The 21,840-nt window shown below is 38.4% G+C and overlaps 2 protein-coding genes across 10 annotated transcripts in view; both read right to left on the bottom strand.

Moving 5' to 3' along the window:
• baiap2a (BAR/IMD domain containing adaptor protein 2a) overlaps positions 1-13,320 on the bottom strand; it is a 73,722-nt gene extending 60,402 nt beyond the window's left edge. For all 8 annotated transcript variants that reach the window (XR_008907155.1, XM_056752737.1, XM_056752739.1 and 5 more), the window contains exon 1: positions 13,143-13,320. Coding sequence is in view for 7 of the 8 variants with exons in the window: in XM_056752737.1 (XP_056608715.1) it covers positions 13,143-13,214 (72 nt within the window). In the remaining variant the exon portion in view is untranslated. The remainder of the gene's footprint in view (positions 1-13,142) is intronic.
• A 4,459-nt stretch (positions 13,321-17,779) lies between these two features.
• ttyh2l (tweety homolog 2, like) overlaps positions 17,780-21,840 on the bottom strand; it is a 42,268-nt gene continuing 38,207 nt past the window's right edge. The window contains exons 9-15 of one of the 2 annotated variants that reach the window (XM_056752742.1): positions 21,664-21,756; positions 21,491-21,583; positions 21,156-21,298; positions 20,914-21,090; positions 20,754-20,832; positions 19,251-19,275; positions 17,780-18,981 (exon numbers count right to left, since the gene is read on the bottom strand). In XM_056752742.1, the coding sequence (XP_056608720.1) occupies positions 18,941-18,981; positions 19,251-19,275; positions 20,754-20,832; positions 20,914-21,090; positions 21,156-21,298; positions 21,491-21,583; positions 21,664-21,756 (651 nt within the window). In that variant the 3' untranslated portion in view covers positions 17,780-18,940. The remainder of the gene's footprint in view (positions 18,982-19,250; positions 19,276-20,753; positions 20,833-20,913; positions 21,091-21,155; positions 21,299-21,490; positions 21,584-21,663; positions 21,757-21,840) is intronic. The other variant, XM_056752741.1, reaches the window with a different exon arrangement.

The following is a 21,840-nucleotide window of genomic DNA, read 5'->3' on the forward strand; positions in this document are numbered from 1 at the left end:
TTTCTCGGTTTTCTTGTAAATGTGCAAACTTTTTCTGTTAATTTGATGGTTTTTTGGCCCTATTTAACAAAAACACTGTAAATAAATCGCAAAAAATACTAACATTTTCCGGCAGCTGGGGTGCCAGAAATATACCGTAAAAAAGTTTTTCCCGTTGAATGAGACATTTTCCACATTTTTTATCCAGTCTTTTTTGGTATTTTTTTAAAAATCTGTTAAGAACATAATAAAATGACGTTTTTTGGACATCATACACTCTTAGAACAAAAGGTGCTTCAAAAGGTTCTTCGATGCCATGGAAGAACCTTTTGGTTCCATAGAACAAAGAACCTTTAACATCGCTTTCACAAAAGGTCCTTGTTGCGAAAAAGGTTCTTCAGATTATAAAAAAGTAATAAAGAGATGGTTCTTTAAAGAGCCTTTGACTGAATGGTTCTTTGTGGAACCATAAATGGTTCTTCTATGGCATCGCTTTGAAGAACCATTTAACACCTTTATTTCTAAGAGTGTTTGTGGAAAATTGAAAAAAAAAATATGCATAAAAATGTAGAAGAGATAATATCTGTACTTCACGCATCACCAGTGATGGAGATTTTCAACGTAACAGGGTGTGCTATAAAGTGATGATCATTGAGTTTTAATATCACACTTTCTATTAAACTGGCACATTAACCCCATACTCTTGTTCTTATGAAAGGTGTTGTTCAGTATCATGAGTGAGCATCAATTCTACATCTACATACACATCCACGCGCTGCCGAAATAAATGTGTAAAAGATCTGCAACGTGAGTTGCTGAGGCTTGCCACCATGTCAAATCCACAGTCCACAGTGAAAATATTAGGCTACAAAAACTGTGACAGGAATCAACTTAACGGACAGCTACCCTATAACTGCTTATAAAATGTAGAATAGAAGCTGACTACATAAGAAGATAGAGCTGACTTTAGGTCAGATCTGTGAAACAACCCCTCACCTGAGTGTTTGAGTGATATAATACTGTGAATTGTTTCGGAATCACTGTAATTAAAATGCACTTTACATTAAGTGTGTTTCTCCCAACATCCAAAATGGAGTTTCCAACAATGTGGTGCATAATAAATGATTGACACTACAAATGTTCAGAAGCCAACAACAGCTGGGCTTTCCTCTGACAACATCATGCTGTCAGTGTTAATCTGATGCACACAGGCTTTATCAGACGGAGCGCATGTTGTGTGCTATCCGTGAGGAATGTGTGCAGTGTGGCGACTGTATCAGTATAATGACTAGCGCAAGACCCCGTCCTAATCGCATCAAAGGGATCATCTCTATCTCCTTCTGGCCAGACAACTGGCTTACTTTAGATTCACAATCCAATCTCCAGAAAATCTCGTCTCTGTGTTGATATCGTTTTCATTCTGTGTAATTGAAGAAAAATGTGAACGAGGTAATTTGGACCTTGTGCAAGAATGCATAGACCCATCCAATGATAAAAAAAACATCTAAAATAAAACACAAAAATATATTAAGAACAATATTTACCAGGAAAATACATGAAATAAACACTCGAGCAAGTATTGTGTTCCTAAATATTGTTTCTCACTGTATGATTGAATACTGAATGCCTAAACAACAAAATACGTAAGAATCGTTTATTCTTTCCTTGACAAAAGTTGATAAAAAATGAATAGGCTTATCTTAACTATGAATGATTATACAGTTAATTGCAATGAGCACTCTTATTCACAGTTTAGGGTTAGGGTTCGGACTTTGTGACCCATTTTAAGGTTGTGACCCCTCAGAGAAGAGCATTTTGAGGGCAGCTAGTAGAAATCTGTGTGTGTGTTTGCGCAAAGCCAATGAAGATCAATTTGCAGGGTTAAATATTGTACATCGGCCTACTTAATGAGTGAAGAAAGATCCAAACCCCAGTAAATACAGAGCACTAACTAATCACTTTTCAAGGGTTAAAAAACAACCAGAGAAATCCATGCATTCTTTCATTTATCATGTGCTCAAACCCTGCTTAACCTTTTTTTTTGGAAAAAGAGCGCAAGTAGCTGAAGCATCCTCATAGAGATCCTCTTATTATTTTTAGACATTTTCAAAATGCACTTCATGAGAAACACCACTGGACTGTCCCGACCACAGATCTGGTCGCAGACCGAAGGTCTCCCACTTAGAGAGTGTGAGTTAGGCAAAAAAAATAGATAGAAATTTTCTGGGATTTTCCGATAACGATAAGCAGGCGATATATTGCATACTATGGTCAAATGTTGTACAATTTCCATCTTGCAGGATATTCAAATCCCGATTCGACTCAAATCCCGCCATCATTCAATCATTCATTACTTGTGCAGCACTTAAAAGACGACATTTTAAAGAACAACGTAAACCAAACAATACTGAAACCCACTGACTTCCATTGTATGGAGTCGAATGGCTCGTTCACACAACCCTACCCACATTAGAGCTTTGAATTGCGGCTAGAAATTCAGGTCACGTCGAGTAACATTACTGTGATTGCGCAAGCGAGCACTTCTGCACACAGCCGCATCATTTGAGAGCAGACAGAGTCAGCGTGATCGGCTAACATGCTAACTCCGCGTTAGTTGTGCAGGTGTAGTGCTTGACTTAAGTATTTGTGATTACTAAGTGCTGTTTTAAGTGGATCTTAGAAAAACGCGTGACATATTCGTAAATATGATTTCGCACATCGTTAAAACAAGATTAAGGATATTATTGCACACCTTTATCTCCAACTTTAATCCAACCATGTATTTAGACTAGGGTTGTCACGGTACCATAAACATGTCTTACAATACTATACCAGCTGAAGTACCTTGATAACAAGTAGTATAACAATGCTGTGCCATATAATTCAAATCAATACAAAAAACTCAGATTTAGATGAAATATTTTGTATTTACTATAGTAAACTGTATTATACTTTGCACTAGAATATGTTGTTGTGTTAACTGTAGTAATTGGATAAATTATAGCAAATACTGTACTATATTTAAATATTTACTATGGTAAGACTCTAAAACACCAGTATCTATGAGTTTTAGTAGTTTATTGTAGTAAATACTAAAGTACACAAGATCATTTGTCACGTGTGATATGTGGAAAAATTTCATTGATACGACTTTCTAAAGGGAAATATTAAACTTACTTTAAATGCAGAACTAAGACGGTCAGCAGGAGGCGTCAATTTAGTGAGTTAGTGAATCATTTAACCAACTCGTTCAAATCGCCAATTTGAATCATTAACTCGTCTGAGACATTCAAAACATTCACTTTGGAGATAAACACTGCAAAAAGGCAATTTTAAGTGTTCAAATGAATATTAATGCGTATATGCAACATTAACTATGGTACTGCGATACTACGGTTTCAAAAATAGAGAGGCATCGCAGGTATTTTGAAGCTTTAGTTTAGCGATGCTAACGTAGCAACGGTACACTGTGCAGCCCTAATTTAGACATGTGAGATGACAAAAGCCCTTTGTGCTGTATAACATTAAATGCACAACAAATACCTATTTCTATTAAGTGACAAATGAATAGAAATAAAGCAAATTAAATGCATTTAGAGAACAGCAATACTCAGAAAGACAAAACTCTTTTGGCCTGTGCTTTACTTATGTAATAATGCACAAGAGGCAGTGCATTACAGTCATTTTTGCATGGACTGCCTAAACGTGGTGAAAACCACTCAAGCTTTGGCCATGAGTAGCTTTTACAAATAAACGCAACAGAAATAATGACAAAAGAACAAAAGTATCTAGAGGTTGACCAATTCAACGTTTTTGCTGATTAATCGGCCCTGATATCGATAACTATTGTTAATCTGCAAAAATCCCAACCAATGAGACTATGTGTGAGCCTCACCTCGCAACAGAAAACATATACAGAGATTACAGTGGCAACACGATCAGATGTAATACTACTGACATTTTTTTTAAGTGAAGAAACACGCATATACACATACATGAGTCCCGACAGTATAGTACATCAACAAAATCACCAAGGTCAACAGAGAGCCAGCAGATCTACAGTAAAACTCCCCTCCGGAGTCTGCAAAGATTCTTAAGACATTAGGCACACACTTCTAAATATTGCTAAGAGACCAAGTTTGTCAAAGCGCATGGTATTCTTGGGTTAATCATTATGATTATAGTAATCCAAGACTTCGCTGCACATAGAAGCAGATGACATCATTCGTATCATGGACATATCATGTCTTCCTCTATGAAGCAGCTTTTAAAGAATAATATTTTCAAGAATAGAAAGACTATGCTCACTTAGGCAATGTCTTAGCATAAAAACTGTATTTGTAATGTTCTAAAATATTACAATTGATCTCTCAGATGTCATTAATATGATGCAAGATTTTTTATTTACTTCATTTTTTAATGATCAATGAAGAAAGTTGAGCTTAATACTTATCAATATAGTTCATATTTAGGTGTTTTATTTAAAGGAACTTTACAGTTTCATGGTTCAGGCAATACTGTTTATTTGCTGTAAGCTAATAAACTTCATTGTTATTTTACTTAGTGTTATTCAATTTCAACAAAAATCTATAGTTAATTAATCGTTATCGGCAGGTAATGTCCACCTTAGTTATTGATATCTGCTAAATCCAATATCGGGTGATCTCTACAAGTCTTTGCATGAAATCTCTACAAAACATTTCAATATCAATTCTACACTTTTTCCTCTTTAAAAGCGAATTCAGCAGTTTTTCATGCATTCTGACAATGTTAAAAAGGCTGGATTCTCATACGTAACATGTTCAACTTATCAAAAAACAATGTGGGCGTATGACAGTCTTTCTGTGGATTTTTTTACAACATGAAAGTCCCTAATTGGGCAATTCTCCCGAAAAAACACGACCACACGTCAACCAGCTAAAGCGAGAGAAAGAGCACGTCCATCAATGCACTTCGCAGAAGTTCAGCTGTGTGTGTTTGTTTGTTTACTTTATTTGGGTTATCAGAGTTATATAAATGGTGGACAAAAAGCTGGATTTGGAGATCATTTGAAACTGATAGATGGAGCGGTCCCAGCGCTTAAAGATGCCGTCATGAAGTGCAGCAGGTAAGAGAAACTAAGTCATATGTCTGTGTTTTGATTGCAATCGCCGCTTACGTGGATACGATACACAACACAAACTTATAGTCAATCAACAGTTATGCAGATGTATTGTGTGCTCGCGCAGGACTCGCTTGTTTTCGTAAATTATCATACCGCTGTATCCGTCTTTCATAAGTGTGATCAACCTGAAGACTCGAAGATATGACGTACGCAATACTACTCTATAGGTACTCGAGATTAATATGAGATTCGCAGAAACTGTGTGCGTCACCTCCGCATTAAAAAAAGTACAGTATATATGAATAAAATAACCCTTTGATGTATGTGTCGGAGGGGGAGTTCCTGTAGTTATGTAATGCAATCACAGTCCTATGAGTTTTGAAAACATATTAAAAATGTCAAATCAACATTTGATGCATTGCTTATTGCTTTACCAATATATACTGCACAATGTTTTCAAGTTTTTAGAGTCCAGCCAATAGGTTTAAAATGGATCTAATTACACTGTACACAACATGAAAGAACAAACGCTGTATGACTAACAGAGTGAATGTTACATTATGTAAGAAGAATGAAAGGATGCTTGTTCTGGCAGCCTACGATAAATAGCAAGGGCGATCGATGGCGCACTATTGGCCGGGATGACGGTGCATCGAGATTCAATTAGTCCAAACCCAGGTGTGAATTCACCGTGATCAGCAGCAGAGGTCTCCGGGCAGAACAGATTGTGCTGGTTTTGTCTTCGCTCCAAAGCGATTGGGTAGGAATCACGAGTGATTCTGTTAGACGGCACATTTAACACATAACCCCCTGACCCCGTGACAACACTTCATATTCCTGCAGCTCACTCAGGGTTTCCATGGAAACATCGGAGAGTGTGTCTTCCCTCTGCAGGTTACATGCAGATTGATTTATTTTTGAGAACTTCATTAGGAACGGACTCGGTGTCCTCCGATCATTATACTACTCCATTCAGAACGCAGTGCAGAAGAGTAGATGCAAGTTAAATTTTTTGTGCACATTATTAACTACAGCTGCATTTTAAACTCGGCGTGAAATGTTGATCCTATTTACTTTCTTAATGCGCGTTCCCATTCTTACAGTGTGTGAGTCATCTCTTCGTTCCAATTAAAACCACATGTTTGTCCTTCTCATCTTTCATCACGATAACAACGTTCCTCTGAACTGACTTCTTCGATGAATACGGCTGACATCACATATCACTGCTGTCCTTTTCGAAACCTCATATCTCCATATTTTAAGGTTTATATTTGACCAGACATCCTTATTACTACTCATATTTGTTACTGGGTCTAACTAATAACAACAACTAATGTAACAACAGTATATAATCTTTAAAAAAAAGTACAGTCTGAGGTTTCAGAATGACAACAATGAAATATGACAACGATCTTTTCGACCCCTCTCCCTAAAACCAGACAGTGGCCACTCTTCACAATCCTATTCATTTCTAATACATAAAGTCCCACCCCAATTATCAATAGTTTGCTTTGGAAATCCTGGAATGTAATGTAAATTTTCATATTATTTCAATTACATCCTCAAAAGTAGGCTACATTTCTCAGCATATCCACGAGACAGAAATGATTAAAAATTATAATTATACAAAATTCGATAATCGAACGATGAACATGATCATATGGAATAACCTGAACACTAAAATATTTAAGAAAAATGATATATTATAATAAATTATATAATAATATACTGTACATTAACTGCATTACATAGATCTTTCATTTATATATTGTTATATTAAGGAAAGAGGCATATATTTAGTATACTAATCCAAGTTAAACTGTTCCTCTAGTTGGATTTTTTAAGCCATTTCAAGGTAGACACATACAGTAGTGAAATGATCCAATATCAACGTATCACCCAGACCAGGTTTGTTTACCCACTCCATCCTATAAGCACACAATAGTGGCTGGGCATGAAGCTCAGCCTCTAATATACCTCAAAAAGGAGATAAGTGGAGACAACCTCATCTTTTTATCAGAGGAAAGTAAGAGCAGGTCGCTCACAAGAGAGCTTCCCTTGAGTTAAAGAGGTTAAAGTTGACCCCTTCAGAGAGGCGCGATACAATTTTGCCCCATTTTGTCTCAGCTGAGATGACCTCCCCGACCCGGACGTAACATGCTCCTATAGGAAAAGAGTCATTTGAAGGCCAAGAAATGATCCAACAATAAAAAGCTTAGACATAAAAGCACCCTCGCTCTTTGTAATCCCGTTCCTTATGCCTTCAAGAGTGTAACCAACCTCTCGTAAATGAGTCTTGAGCAGAGGAGGTGGATTTCTGCCGACTCCGTGACCTACCACCTGCTCCTCCTCCCCAAATAATTACAGGCCCACATCTCAGCACAGCAATTACAGACCATTTCCACAAGGATCAGAAACCTCTCTCTTTCTCTCACCCACTCCCTCCCTCTCTATTTTCTCCCACATTCATCCATTCTTTCCACGACCACCGTTCATATCTCCTTTTGACAAGAAACGAATTCTGATCATTTGAAGAACGGTGTCCCAAGGGTTGCTTGGTTTAAAAACAATAAAATGTCAACTTCTTTTTGTTTTTATTATGGTCACATTAAAACAGTCTTTAGATGCTTTGGGTTTTTCACGACTGTACAAAATGTCTTTTAGAAAGGGATTTGCTCATTTTATTGTGTCCCACGGTCCCAAATCCAATTAAAGACACTTTTGTTCCTCATTATGTGGAGGAACTATTTATATCAATTTTACACAAATTGCTCCCACTCAGTTGTAGTGTTATTTCCACAACTAACAAATTATTACGTATTAGTTTATCGATTCAAGTAAAGTTGCAAAAACCTGCTTAAACCTTCACAACCGTGAGCTTATCAATGATTTATCAGAAGAAATGTCAGTTAGACGTCATTTGACTTCAACCCACATCAAAGATTTATGCTTCAAACAGAGAGGCAATTCCAGCAGTAAAACTGTAAAAAATGTTAGTAATTTTGAAATGTATCCTTGTCATAACAGGGGTCTGACACAAAGGCATTCGTTTATAAAGAGGTTTAGATATCTGAAGGCACATAGGAGCCTAACATCTTCATTTAGTGGATACGTTAAGCCGAACTATCCCACATTCCATCGGCATGAAGTCTTTTCCCTCAGCTAACCTTGTCAGGTTTAATGTGTTGATTCATTATGCAATAAATCCGATGCGTGTGGTTGCTAATGTTTAAAAAAGGTGCATATTTTATGAGCACTCTGGAACATTACTTAAAGAGCTCTGTGCATTATAGAGAGAGCGAGAGAGATCTTTGAAGAGAGCGAGATAGAGAGAGCTCAGACAATGAGATGTGGCAACAGCTCACAGCCATCCGCCCCCAGACCAAGAGGCGTGTGGGTGTGCGGAGTGAATCTCTCTCCCTCTCTCCCTCTCGCTCCCGCTCTCTCTCTCTCTCTTATAAAACCAATTCCCTTTCAAATGACTGTCGGCAAATCTATGATAAATGCAGTCTCTCTGGGCTTAGGGAGATGTGACATGGCAACAAAAGCTAGGTTTTTTTTGAGGCGACAGTGGGAAAGTTATTTTACGCTTATTAAATATATTGCGAGTCGCAGGGGTCAAGTGGTTCATTAAACTGATGGAGACGTAACTGCAAACACATCGGTTGTTTGGCTTTGAAATGGGGATTTTATGCAAAGGATCACATACAAGCAGTCGGTGGTTATCGCAGGATAAACCCAGACAAGGTGATCAGAATCTTGTTTCACCCTAAAGGGCTTTATTTTGCGATAACAACCGGCTTGCTGTACATTAGGTTGCTTATCACACAGCCACTTGTAAATTAATGGGCGCTAAGTATTTACATGTAGTAGCTCATTTGTAACAAATGCAAACCTTCCATGAGTGGTAAAACAGGTCGGCTTTAAAGTCATAGTTCACACATAAATAAAATGTCATTTACACACTCTCTTGTCATTTCAAACATCTTTGACGTGAGTTCTTGCGCAGAACAAAAAGACTCGCCAATGCATTGACTTCCATTGGTTTTGTGTCCATACAATAGAAGTGAATGTGCACCGCCATTGCTCGGTTATAACATTCTACAAAATATCTTCTTTTGTGTTCTGCAGAAGAAAGAAAGTCAAACAGGTTTCAAATGACAAGACTGAGTAAATGATGACAGATTTTGACGATCTCTTTAAGCCCAGATATGATACTCAAACAAGACCAACATGCAATTATTTGTAATAGATGTAATCTCATATTTTAACCACTGCGCATTTAATTTATTTTCAAGTATTAATCTGCGTTTGTTGAGATGATTTATACAGTATCTGGATGAGTGTGCATTAGTGTCACAGAAGAAGATTTATTTGAAATACAAAAAAACATTATAGAAACAATTTGCACAAAATGTAAATTCTGTCATTATTTCCTCAAGCTTATGTTCTACTTATGCTGTTCGGTGGAACTCAAGATTGAGTTGCATTCAACTACATCTCCTTCTGTGTGGCACTGAAGAAAGTCATAAAGGTTTTAAAAGACATGAGGGTAAGTATACACTGACAGACTTTACGTCTGAGTAAAGTTTTTTTTTCAAAGCTTTTCATATGAACACCTAAAATGAAAATCTACCGCACATAAAGCGCCACAACAACAGCTTCTCTTGTAAAATTAATAAATATCACTGTACGTGTCCTCAATGTCTGTATCTCTCCGCAATCTGTGTGTCTCACCGAAGTGACAGAAACATTTAGTAGTCATGTTGTTGCTAAGAAACCACCTGTCCAGATTTCCCACACTATCAACTGTGGAAAAAATTTAAGTTGGTTCTCGGTAATGAAATGAGTCTCTGAATAAACGAAATTTCACACCTGTCGGGTATGATAACCCTTTCATCAAACAATTAATGAGAAAATAATATGCATCTTATACTGTAATAGAAGCCTTCACTTGTCATTTGGGTTCTCCGGTTTCACACGGAGAGAAAAAAAACAGCTGGACACACCTATGGGTTTCCACACGGCTAACCATGTTGACTATTTGGGAGAGGTGTTTGAGACACTCCCCGTACATTGTCTCACCTGGAGACGTGACAAGACATGTCCTGCCCCATCACACGCCTCGCCCAACACCACTGGAGGAGTTTCCCATCCACAATCCTCTCCTTCATCTGACTTCCGGGCCTGAAACTTAGTCCGTCTCACTAACCTACACAAATCCTTCAAGCTACACAAGTTCAATGCAACACATTGTTACGTTTTGAAATGTGTCAGAACACGATTTACAGTGAAACTAAGTATGCTTTCTTATGTTAGCGTAAACGTCATGTTACCTATGTTCAAATCTCCACATATTCTGACAGAGGCGGAATTTTTGAACCAATCGGGAACAGGCAACCCAAAAGCAATGGGGTAAGAAAATGAAAATTGATATGCCCAATCTAAGTTTATTTTTCTAACTGCAGATTTTTAGCTTATATTAAACAAACTTAATTCCAATATTTTCTTCTATTGAACAAGACTTAATATCCGACACTTAAATTTTTGCAATTTTACATGTCTAATACATGCATGAGCAACTTGTAACAGACCAAAGACACAGAAAAACACTTACTCGTGCCATATGACGTCTTAAAGATTTTTTAGACAACTTTAGAGACTTGCTCGACTTTATATGCGGTCCAACCGTGAGAGCCGAAATCAAATTCCTCTCACTACCGTTTGATGTCATAAGTCAATAGGTTTGCTCGTGTCATAGTTTAGTTTAGTTTAAACACATTAAACATCCATGAATTATTTATGAAACTATTTAAGAGCATGAGGACGATAAAGGACAGTTCATGCTTTTTACGTTGTGAGCGGAGTCCAAGAAAGAGGGAGTGTTACCACAAGTATGGCTCCGACTCAGCCCATGTGACATCCAATCCCAACTAAATCCCCCCTGCATTCATTCCGATGGGCTCATCCCTATGTCCTACAACCTTTCATAGAGTAAAGCCCTTGATGTGTAAACTCTGGAGGGAATTATGTCTCTTACTGCGTTGATTTAAAATTCACTCTGCGAAAGAAGGAATAAAAACATAATTTTCTCTACACATAGTGTCCTCTTCCTGAAGTGCCCTTCAAAGGGCAATATATCCCGTTAGAAGCCACACCCACATCTGGGCGGATTGGGGAGTCATAGTCAAGTATTGGAATGGGCGTGGCTTCCATCGACATGGCCGTTCTAACATCACACTTGAATGTGGGTGGGGTTGGATGTCGAACGCAGGCTGCAGCGAGACATCTCTTGGTGTTACTCAATTCAACAAAATGGTGTCTGTTTTCAAACATCCAGTTTAACACGGCGCTTTCTCAGCACATTCAATTTTTACATGTTGCGACGCATTACCAAAACGTCTGCATTGTCACGCAGTAACACATTCGACATGTGCACCGAAACTGCGTGTATTTGCATCTACATTTGCATGCTTGTGTACTGTATGTTTATCACGTAGACTGCAGCTAAATGTCTTCTTGACACCACACACCCAGGTGAGCGACCGACACAGATGTCACCCTCCAGCTGGTCAGGGTGTCGTCAGCCCCGTCGTTGGTTCTCGCAGCTCGTCTGTGTCTGGAGGCTGATGGGTTCCGGCTCTGCCTGGCACCGTCTGGATGACTGGGCCCAGGTGTCAGGAGTCTGACTGATTGAGGGCTATGACTCACAGGTGAAGCTTGTCATGACCTGCAGGTAGGGAGTGTTCTATGTGCACAGTTAAGTAATAACGGAGCACGTATGCGTGCACACCTCCGCCCTGGTAAAGTCACACCTTGGCGTTGAGTCACGGCACTTCAGCAGATGTTTGACATCCCACCACCACCACCACAGCTGACGTTTGCCTATTATCTTTCCAACCTCAAACACAAGCGTTCAGAGAACACTTGTCAACAGCACACTCCATTGATGATCTGAATAGTGGGTGGATGTGGACGACCGCCACACAACAACGCCAACATGGAACAGGCACAGCGCGATTGTGTGCGTTAAACCGGGCAGATAATCAACAGACAGCCGGTCTAATTTAAAGCCTCCCATGAGGTCTAACCCACTTCAGGTTCGTCAAATGTAAACCGACAGACAGAACCAGAAAGTAAATAACATGCGAAATAATGAAACGCCAGGCCTCACAGTTTTGCTTCGCTCAAAAACCAACGCCACAGATAGAGGACGTATCCGCTTGTCCTTGATAAACCAGAATAGTTTCTTTGTCCTCCTTTTAGGTGTTGGACTTCAGGTGGCCTATTTAACAGGCTTAAGTGTCTGATGCGAGCTGTAATCCTTCTGCTGTGGCGAGTATTCACTTTTCTTTAAAGTGACAGAACAAAAACTGCACGGGGAAGATCTATAGAGACTGTAGTCAGATTGACATGACATGGATGGACCAAACCTGTTGCAACATACACAGGTCTCACCCTCCCAAACATTATGCTGAAAAGCCCTAAAGGGCACGTGTCATAAACACAGCAAACTATAGAAGACTAGATAGATAGATAGATAGATAGATAGATAGATAGATAGATGATAGATAGATAGATAGATAGATAGATAGATAGATAGATAGATAGATAGATAGATAGATAGATAGATAGATAGATAGATAGATAGTGTGAGTGAGTGACAGAGAGAGAAAGAGAGAGAGAGAGAGAAAGAGAGAGAGAGAGAGAGAGAGAGAGAGAGAGAGAGAGAGAGAGAGAGAGAGAGAGAGAGAGAGAGGAGAAAGAGAGACAGAGAGAGACAGAGAGAGAGACACAGAGAGAGACACAGAGAGAGACAGAGACAGAGAGAGAACATTGCATTTAAATCCAATTGGCTGCGACCAACATCAACAACAAACTTGTTCTCCCGTCGAGTTCCTTCATATTTGTAAACATAAAACACATTAAAACCGCGATTTCACGCAACGCCCCGAACACGAATTGACTTGCGCGTGGCACTTTTATCGCATTATGCTAATGAGGAGCTCAACACCTGCGATCGATAACTTCTTGCGTTAGTTTGTTGAATGCACTTTACCTTATAGGCATTCTCCGTGATGCGGTGGACCTCGTCGGCGCGAGACATTGTGAAATCTTCAGTTAAAACCATAAACGGTGTTCGGTCGAATCTGATGTGTTATCCGAACGGTGTGTCTTGTGTGGCGAATGTCAGCTGCGGATCTGCACTCCGATCCACTGGAGTCTGATCTCAGCTGAACACTAGCGTGCGGAGGGAAACGCGGTGGGGGTGGGGCTTATGTGGAAGCTCCGCCCACGTGCAGGAACCACCTCGCGGGGCGTGACTAGGACAAGTTTGGTCCTCCTACTTTAATTCCTAAGAAAAGGAAGTTGTGAACTTGTGGGACACATGCACTCATAGTCATTGCTTAAACTTCAATGCTTATCTTGTTTTGTGTGCAGGTTTGAGGTATTTGGATAACCACAGAAAAACAACAGTCACATGAACTATTTATACAAATGAAATAAATGTAAATCTATATAAAATACACTTTTTTAATATATAGTGAATTGTTTATTTTAATATAATGAATTGAATATTTTATACATTTTGACAAATATTTAAGCATTGAACCCAAGTATTAAATCAACTAATCGATTCTTACCATATACTTTTTAATAACATTGAAATAAAAATGTTATTAATGTCAACGTCTCTTTCATTTTTTTAAATGTGAATGATCACGTGAACCTTGATTTTCACAGTAAATATATACTGCAGCATAAAAGATACAAAAGATAAAAGATAAAAGATAGTTTATTTGCAAAAACAGATAACTAACATTTCCAAAAATCAGGTTTTTATTGTGGTACCATGTTTTATTGTGATTATTCATGTTAGATAACTGTATCTTTTGAGTTATTATTACTAAATCAAATGACTTAATCAAAAAAGTCCAAGTTCAGTTTTATTGATATTAATTGGAATGCACAATAATATAAATTATTAAACATTTGTAAATAAAGGTGGAGTTAATAAAAGAAATCACTGGTTTCCATACATCAACAGAGGGTTTACATTAAATACAAACATGAGAGGATTGTTCATTTGCATCCGTCAGCACGGATTTATTTCGCATCAATGACTGATATAAGGAGCCCCCTGGTGGTCAGAACGTGACATCGCACATCTCCACAAAACAACCACAAACTCATTGCGCGTCACCTTGTTAACACACTTCTCTAGAAAATGTTTCATATCCACCAAATACATTTTTATGACATTTCTTAAAACCAAAATAACCCAGCTTTGCATCCAAAATGGGGTCCCTGATTCCAATACTTCCTCGTATAGGCTATAAGAGAATACATCCCATAAAAACCTGCCAACTACAATAAATTCACAAGGTACTCCATTTGATTAAAACCAAAACAGGATTGAGGGAGGTTGCTAGTGTGGAAGATCAAACATCAGAGTGTTGCTATGCAGCCAGCATCTCTCTCCTCAGCTTGATTTGTGTCTCTTTTCACTCTGCAGAGACAAAGAACACAAAGAGAACACAAACAAAAGTTCTGCGTCATGCTCTGACACTGTTTCGTTTGACTCCAATAAAAGTGACATCTGTCTAACCCTTTAGAGAAACCCTTGAATGGTTGCGTCTTATTTCTACCCGAGACTGAGAGAGAAGCACAAGACCGGACGTAAACCCAACTGGTCAGCAGTGATAAAGATGACATGTCTGGCAAGCGCAGGTGTCCACACCTGAATGATAAAGCCTCCAGCTCTGCTAGTACAGCACCCTCATTGTGCCGTGTGAAAGAGTCTGCCAGCAGTTCATCGATTTGCTGTTAGGGTGGAAATCTCAAAAAGCAGTAACACTTTAGAAGCAATAAAAACCAGGATGAGAAAAATGGCCAATGTCCAAAGTCATAATAATACAAGTGTCATTCATCATATGTGTCACTTACATCCGATGTACTGTAAAAAAACACCATCCCTTCAATTCAAATTCAGGATATAAGTAACTATTCTCCACTGAATTCTGAACAGCACACAACCCAACAATGAATATGAATGATTTCGAGGGGGCTCTGAAGATTTTAATTAGTCCTAATGGTGTAGCCCAGGACGAGACAGAAGCACGCAGGCTCTAAGAGTTTTATGTATAATCCTTTAATCCCGAAACAATGTCCAACAGTTCCCGAAACATGCTGTTACGAACTGCCCTCAGCACGACACCAGCACACATACAGGCAAATAATCAGCTTTGCTCGTAATAACAGAATTAACATAACTGACCCCTGAAGGCTGTTCACTTGTTACCGCTGCAGATGTATAAATTAGGTTTGTACAAAAAACTAAAACATGTGATTGAGGACTTTTGCAATGGACCACATTGACCGACCTCATGCATTTGCTTCCCCTTTATGACTTGAACCTGCATGGGACATATTTTATAATATTCTAATTGCGTTTTGTACAATGGAAATAATGGTAGGTTTGAACAAATTAAACTTAAAATAAATAATTCATGTAATTCAGGCCTGTCATGAGTTCCAGCTTCTCAGTCTCATGCAGCAGCTGATCTCAGTTGTGTTTCTGAGCAGCAGAAGAGCTCGACTGTGAGATGAATGAATCACACGTGTTAGCGAATCTGCTAAACCAAACCACTTCTGCCAAGTACAATGCAGATGGCACCACGTCAGCATAATAACAGTACTGCGCAATGCATGATGGGTAAATTTGGGTTCTCATTTGCTGTGCTGTCATGAATGCTAAGATCATGTGACAAAATTGAAATTTAAAATGACCACTGTGTTTAGACTTGACTTCTTTTTTGAAGCTGCTAGCGTCTTTTTAACATTATTATACTATGGAGTAAACCGTCCAAAAAACGTCCTGAGCGCTTTTTTAAACGCAAGCGTCTTTTTCTGCAGCACTCACTGAAAAATGTTCAACCTTTCAGAAAAAAGCCCTACGTCAAGCTCATTTTACACAGTTAACCATTGACAGAGACCTGTTGTTTCCATAACAACATGCAAGGGACGTGATTGGTCGAGAATGCTCAAGCTCAAGTTTAATTTTCACTTTCAACAAAAGTTTTTAAATATGTGATAAGTTATTGCAAAAGACGCTCTCTGTTTATTTTTCAAATAGATACTGCCTCCAAAGTCATGGCGTTTGTCTGCTATTTGTAACAAATCGCTCCCAGCGATGGTCAAAAAAGAAGTAAAGTCTTAACACAGCCTTACTTCGTAGGATTATAATATAAAACAGACGCTAGCAGCTTAAAAAAAGAAGTCAAGTCTGAACACGGCCTAACTCGTTCTTACTTTCATTCAGAAGCTCTCTCTTTGTCCAGCTGAAATGTGACTTTCTTCTGATACTGTTTAACTTTGCTATCATCCAGTGAGAGGATTCTATATAGTAACAAGACAATGCAGTCATTGATAGAAACACTTTTCATTCAGAATGTTGTTTGGTTACACTGTATTTCTCCTATAAAAGCTGTCAAAAGATGGAACATCACAGTAAAAATATGATTGTTTGTATGCACACCAGTAATACTAATCCTGCACTGTTATGATAAAAACTCAATTCAATTTAACTTTCAATATTAATTACTTAAACTTGCACTTCATTCTATATAATCATGTTTTTCCTGAATGTCATTAAATTGAATGAAACACTTTTCAGATTCTGCTCTGTTCTAATCTAAATATTTTTATTTACTCTTTACTGTATATTATAATCCATTAGGTGCTGTTGTGTGCTGTTGTATACAGTAGACAAATATTCTGCATAGTTCATTCTACTGAAAAATAAACCGCTCTACATGATTCTCTTCTGTTTCAGTAGGACATCTAAATGAACTCCTTTATTCACAGTTCAGTGCTGCTTTGCCTCTGTATGAGATCAGGGTGATTATTTGATTTGACCACATAAGGTTTTTGCAAAAATGCTCCATTGCTGAAAAACACCCAGAGGCAATAAACTAAATCCCTGCTGGAATTCTTCTGTCAGGTATGATGGGGATTACTCATTAGTTTATTTTAAGATCTGTTTTAGATGTTAGGATCAAGTGTGTGTTCAGAGAACATGGGTGAGTGGGGCTATGACTTTTGGCGCCCCCTGTAGTTTAAAGTGTGACATTGCAATGTAAAATGGAAAGACCCAATAAAATCAAAATGAAACCCCATTAACACTGTTGTAAGTCGACATTAATGCTACTTCTTGTGGTGAACAATTCATCTGTACGAGCCTATACTCATTTTTTATCGTTGTAATGTTTAATTAAAATTGGAAAATTGAGACATGATGCATGACTTCATCAAAATGAATATTTAATTGAAAATATGTTGAAAATTAGAAGAAGATCAGCAACAACCTGTTTCCACATAAAAGCAGTTTATGCAGAGTACTGAAGAGTTTCTGTCATTGAAATGCATGCACATACAGTATAAGGTCTGGCATTGTCATCAATTGCACGTCAGGTTTGTATAACAATCTATATTTGGGACAGGAGCTCCTCTAGATAAACTCTGTGTTGTGATGTCAGAGCATCACTAGACAATTGCTGGCCAAAAAGTTCAATCATTTACAATGACAGCATACCTTTTCTCAACAAGCTGCCCAATATGAGTTTATGCTGCAAAAGGATGTGTTTGAATTGACATTTATTACTTTTGTTACGAAAACAAACGAGGAATAAAATGTGACTTCAATAAAAATGATTTATTGAATCAAATGTGACAAAAATGTAATACATGTACAATAAAAAACAGCACTTTCAAAATATCATGACAAGCAAAAGACAACAATGCTTTAATTTAACGTGTACAGTGTATTTGTTATATCCAATTTCATTGTTATTATTCAATTACATCATATCTGTCTGTCCAAACAGTGGTTATGATGAAAAAACAATAAAGAATTTTCTTCAGAAATGGGAATATGTAGATATAATTATACAGTACTTAAATGGAAACACAAAAGCGCTTAAACTAGAAAAATAGGCTCAGTCAGCTATACTCTAGCTTGTATACACAGCTGTACGCTCACAAATATGCATTCAGATCTTTGCATATTACCTTTGCATTAAAAATCCAAATTGTGCTTTGTTATATTTTCATTCCAGAGGCTGAACAATGTTTATCTGGAATGAAATACAGTATTTGAATGCTGATTACTTCTGTAGCATACACATATATGAGGCGAAATCCCATCAGCCATCAAACATAACCCATATATCTCATGCAAAATATATCGAAAATACCAGGTCATCTATTCTCTGATGTTCGTCATTTCTATCAAACAGTACGAGTCAGAGCATCACGTGCTGTCTATTTAACCATTAAACAAGTCTGAGAAATTCTCGTTCAAAGCTCATTATGAGGTCAAGGCGGTGGACTTTTTTGAACACTTTTTCTCATTTTTCTTACTCATTAACCATTGTTTTCATACTATAAAGTTTATTCAAATACATTTAAGAGCTTTCCATAATTACTTTAAATGACACCAGACCGAAGCAGTCATCACAGAAAGAGTATATCAATGACATGACAGACCCCTGAGGAGAAACAAAAGCACATATTTACACGGCATCAAAGTTCCCCGCAAATCTCTGTGGTATCATACGCCACACAAGACGAAAAGAGTCTACCTTCAGTGTCTGCGGTCTTTGAGAAGTCTTCTAATATTTGTGCTTGAGCTGTCCTCCTTTGAGAAGTGTCATCAGAACGGATGAAAAGGACAGATTTTACATCTTTATTACCTTCTGCTTTAGAGTAAAGTCTCACGCTGCCTGAGACTTCTTAAGGACGAGGACCCCGGGAAGCTAAACCTGGAAGTCTGTTCCAAAGTGCCGGATTTGAGCATCAGTCATAGACAGGTAGGTGGTCCTCATGCTGGGTGAATACTGCAGTCAGTAAAGAGAAAACGGAGAGATATGAAATTCTGAAAGCGTCTGACACCGGAAAGCAGTGGAAACACTGAAGAGCAGGAAAAGAGAAATAATGTTGAATGTTTAGGCAAAATTGCAGCGGAGGATGAAGGTAAATATGTTTATTTTCAAGCTGAACAAACAGCTCGGCGAGTTTATAAGAGATGTGCGGAAATGTGTATGAGCTGCGTGATGGCAGGAGAGAGGGAAGTTAAGGAGAGGCAACTTTTGGGGGGTCAACTTACTGTTTTTAAATGTCTGAGGATATGACTTGAAGTGTGATAAAAGACAAGAAGAAAGAATTCAATTAGCTATGTTAAATATTCTGTGAAAAGAATCTGGTGACAGATAAAAATGATGTTGGGAATTGGTTCATTAGATAGAAGACTGTCCCGTGATGAGGTTTACGCCTCCAGCTATACATCAACCCACATGACTGAGAACATTTCTACAGCTCTGAAGAAGATAAAAAACTGAATCCTTTTACATGTAATTCATCTTTGGCTCTACAGAGTCTGATGGAGAATGATTTGGATTCAAATTAAATGATGGCTGTAGTGCTTTTAATTAACTTTCATTCATTATTTATAGATATTCTTCTTCGGCCCTTTATATCTGCATTGACGTGAGTGTTATAATAGATCTTAGTCAAACAAAAATGAACATTGTTAACAGCAGAGGGCAGTACAGCTCCATTTGCTTTCAAGTTCACTGCCATAGAGAAAACATCAGAATTAAAAATGAGCACATTAACTCAAATACAGATTTATGATATTATTGTGCATGATTCATTGATACAGATAAGAGGAATAAAATAACGAAAGATCATTTGGGTGAAAAAATTGACTCCTTTCACCCAAGAACGAAAATTCAGTCATCATTTACTCCAGTTGTTCCAAATCTGTATAAATGTCCTTGTTCTGATGAACACAGAGAGGATATTTGGAAAAATGTAGGAAAGCAGTTTGACTACCATTGTCATTTTTTCTACTATGGTAGTCAATGGTGCCCCAAAACTGTTTGGTTACAAGCATTCTTCCAAATATTCTTCTAGGTGTTCATCAGAACAAATAAATGTTAAAAGATTTGGAACAACTCAAAGATGAGCAAATGATGACAGAATTTTCATTTTTGGGTGAACTGTTCCTTTAAAGGGGTCATACTGTGCCCATGCTAAGTGCCCATGCATGTTTTAGACACGTACAATTGCAAAAATGAAAGTGTAAAAGATTCATTCTATCTAAAAGCGAATGGTCACCCTGACCTGCCTGAAACGCCGCGTGTATCCACAAATCTACGTCAGTTCATGGTATGATTTGATTAATGTATACGAAAGTAAGGTGGCGTACCTGTCAGTACAATTACTTTGGAACCTGATGTTCCAAATATGGTAAGAGGTGTAACATATCCGTCACACTTTGAATTATTCGACCAATCACTACACACTGGTTAACTGGCCAATCATAGCACACCTCGTTTTTCAGAGCGATCAGCTTTGTAAAAAATCTGCGTGTTTCAGAGAGGCGGAGCAAAGAGGAGATATAAACATGCACGGTATGTGAAAATATGGCGTTTTTGAATCGTGTATTGCATCACATCTAAAACAAGCCATAATATTATTTTTAGTTTTGTCATATGACCCCTTTAAATAAATACAATGGACGAATATATTCCTCTCTAAGAGTTCGGCACAAAACACAGAAGCTCATTTAAATTGAGTTTGCAAGTAAAAATTAAAATCAAAATACCGTGGGTGGGGGTGAACCTCTCCCGATCAACGGGACGTTTTCATAGCGAGGATTTCTCTCAAACAGCATGGACTGGTTCCTGTAACAGAGGGAAAACCCAGAAAAGTGGGTCAAGCAAGAGAGAACCAACCACACGCACGCAAACACACCCAGCACTCACATGTACTCTGGTGTACTGGATGTGGCCGGCAGCGGGGGGTGAAGGCTGGTCTGGCTGCCCATACTGCTGCTGTAACTGCAGAAACTGTGAATCTGAGCTCGGCTCGGGTTATACGGAGTGATGCGCCGTGACGGGTTGAAGGGGTCCTCCTCATCGATATCATTGTAATCCCTGTCCCTGAGGATGACACACGTCAGCCACGCTGGCCACGTAAAACCATATTAAAGAAAGTGCGATATTACCTGATGGCGATGAGGGTCCAGGCACGAGGCATGGCACACAGCAGGGCACAGAAGGCACAGGCTGCCAGCAAAGAGAACAGGCACAGATACAAGAGTCCCTCTACACCGTCATAACAAACGCCAAGAAGAGCCTCCAGATAATCCTGAATGACAGAAACACTTTAGGATGACGACTGGGAGGTTTGGTTTGACCATCTGCGACTTTTAAGTCATTTGCATAAAAGAATCTACATGAAGGCAGCATTGGATAGAAAAAGTTCAGTTGTCAAGGTGTCTGACCATCCTCTTAATCAGATTTTGTCTATGAGAGAACACACTTAGAAACAATAACTCACTTTATGAAGACTACGGCAGTCCAGTAAGGCGGTGAGCTGGTGCAAATTGAACTCAGAGGAGTTTAAGAGCCGCTGAATTCCAAGCAAATCTTTCTGGAATGATTGACATGAAAGTTTGGAGTAAAATGAGGCAAATTATGCGCTGGAATGTCTGTGTTGAATGACTCTCTCACCTCTGCAGTGGGAAACACAGCAGGTGTAAACTGCAGCAAGCCCTGCACCTGAATCTGCATGGTGGTCAGAGACTTCTGGAAGATGGTCAGAGACTGAAGTAAAGAAACAACAACAAATCACATGAATTAGATTTGCTGTCCTGTAGACCTGAGGTTTTCAATCGTTAAGAAGCCACA

This window comes from Triplophysa dalaica, chromosome 7 (genome assembly GCF_015846415.1).
Source record: "Triplophysa dalaica isolate WHDGS20190420 chromosome 7, ASM1584641v1, whole genome shotgun sequence".
Taxonomy (NCBI): domain Eukaryota; kingdom Metazoa; phylum Chordata; class Actinopteri; order Cypriniformes; family Nemacheilidae; genus Triplophysa; species Triplophysa dalaica.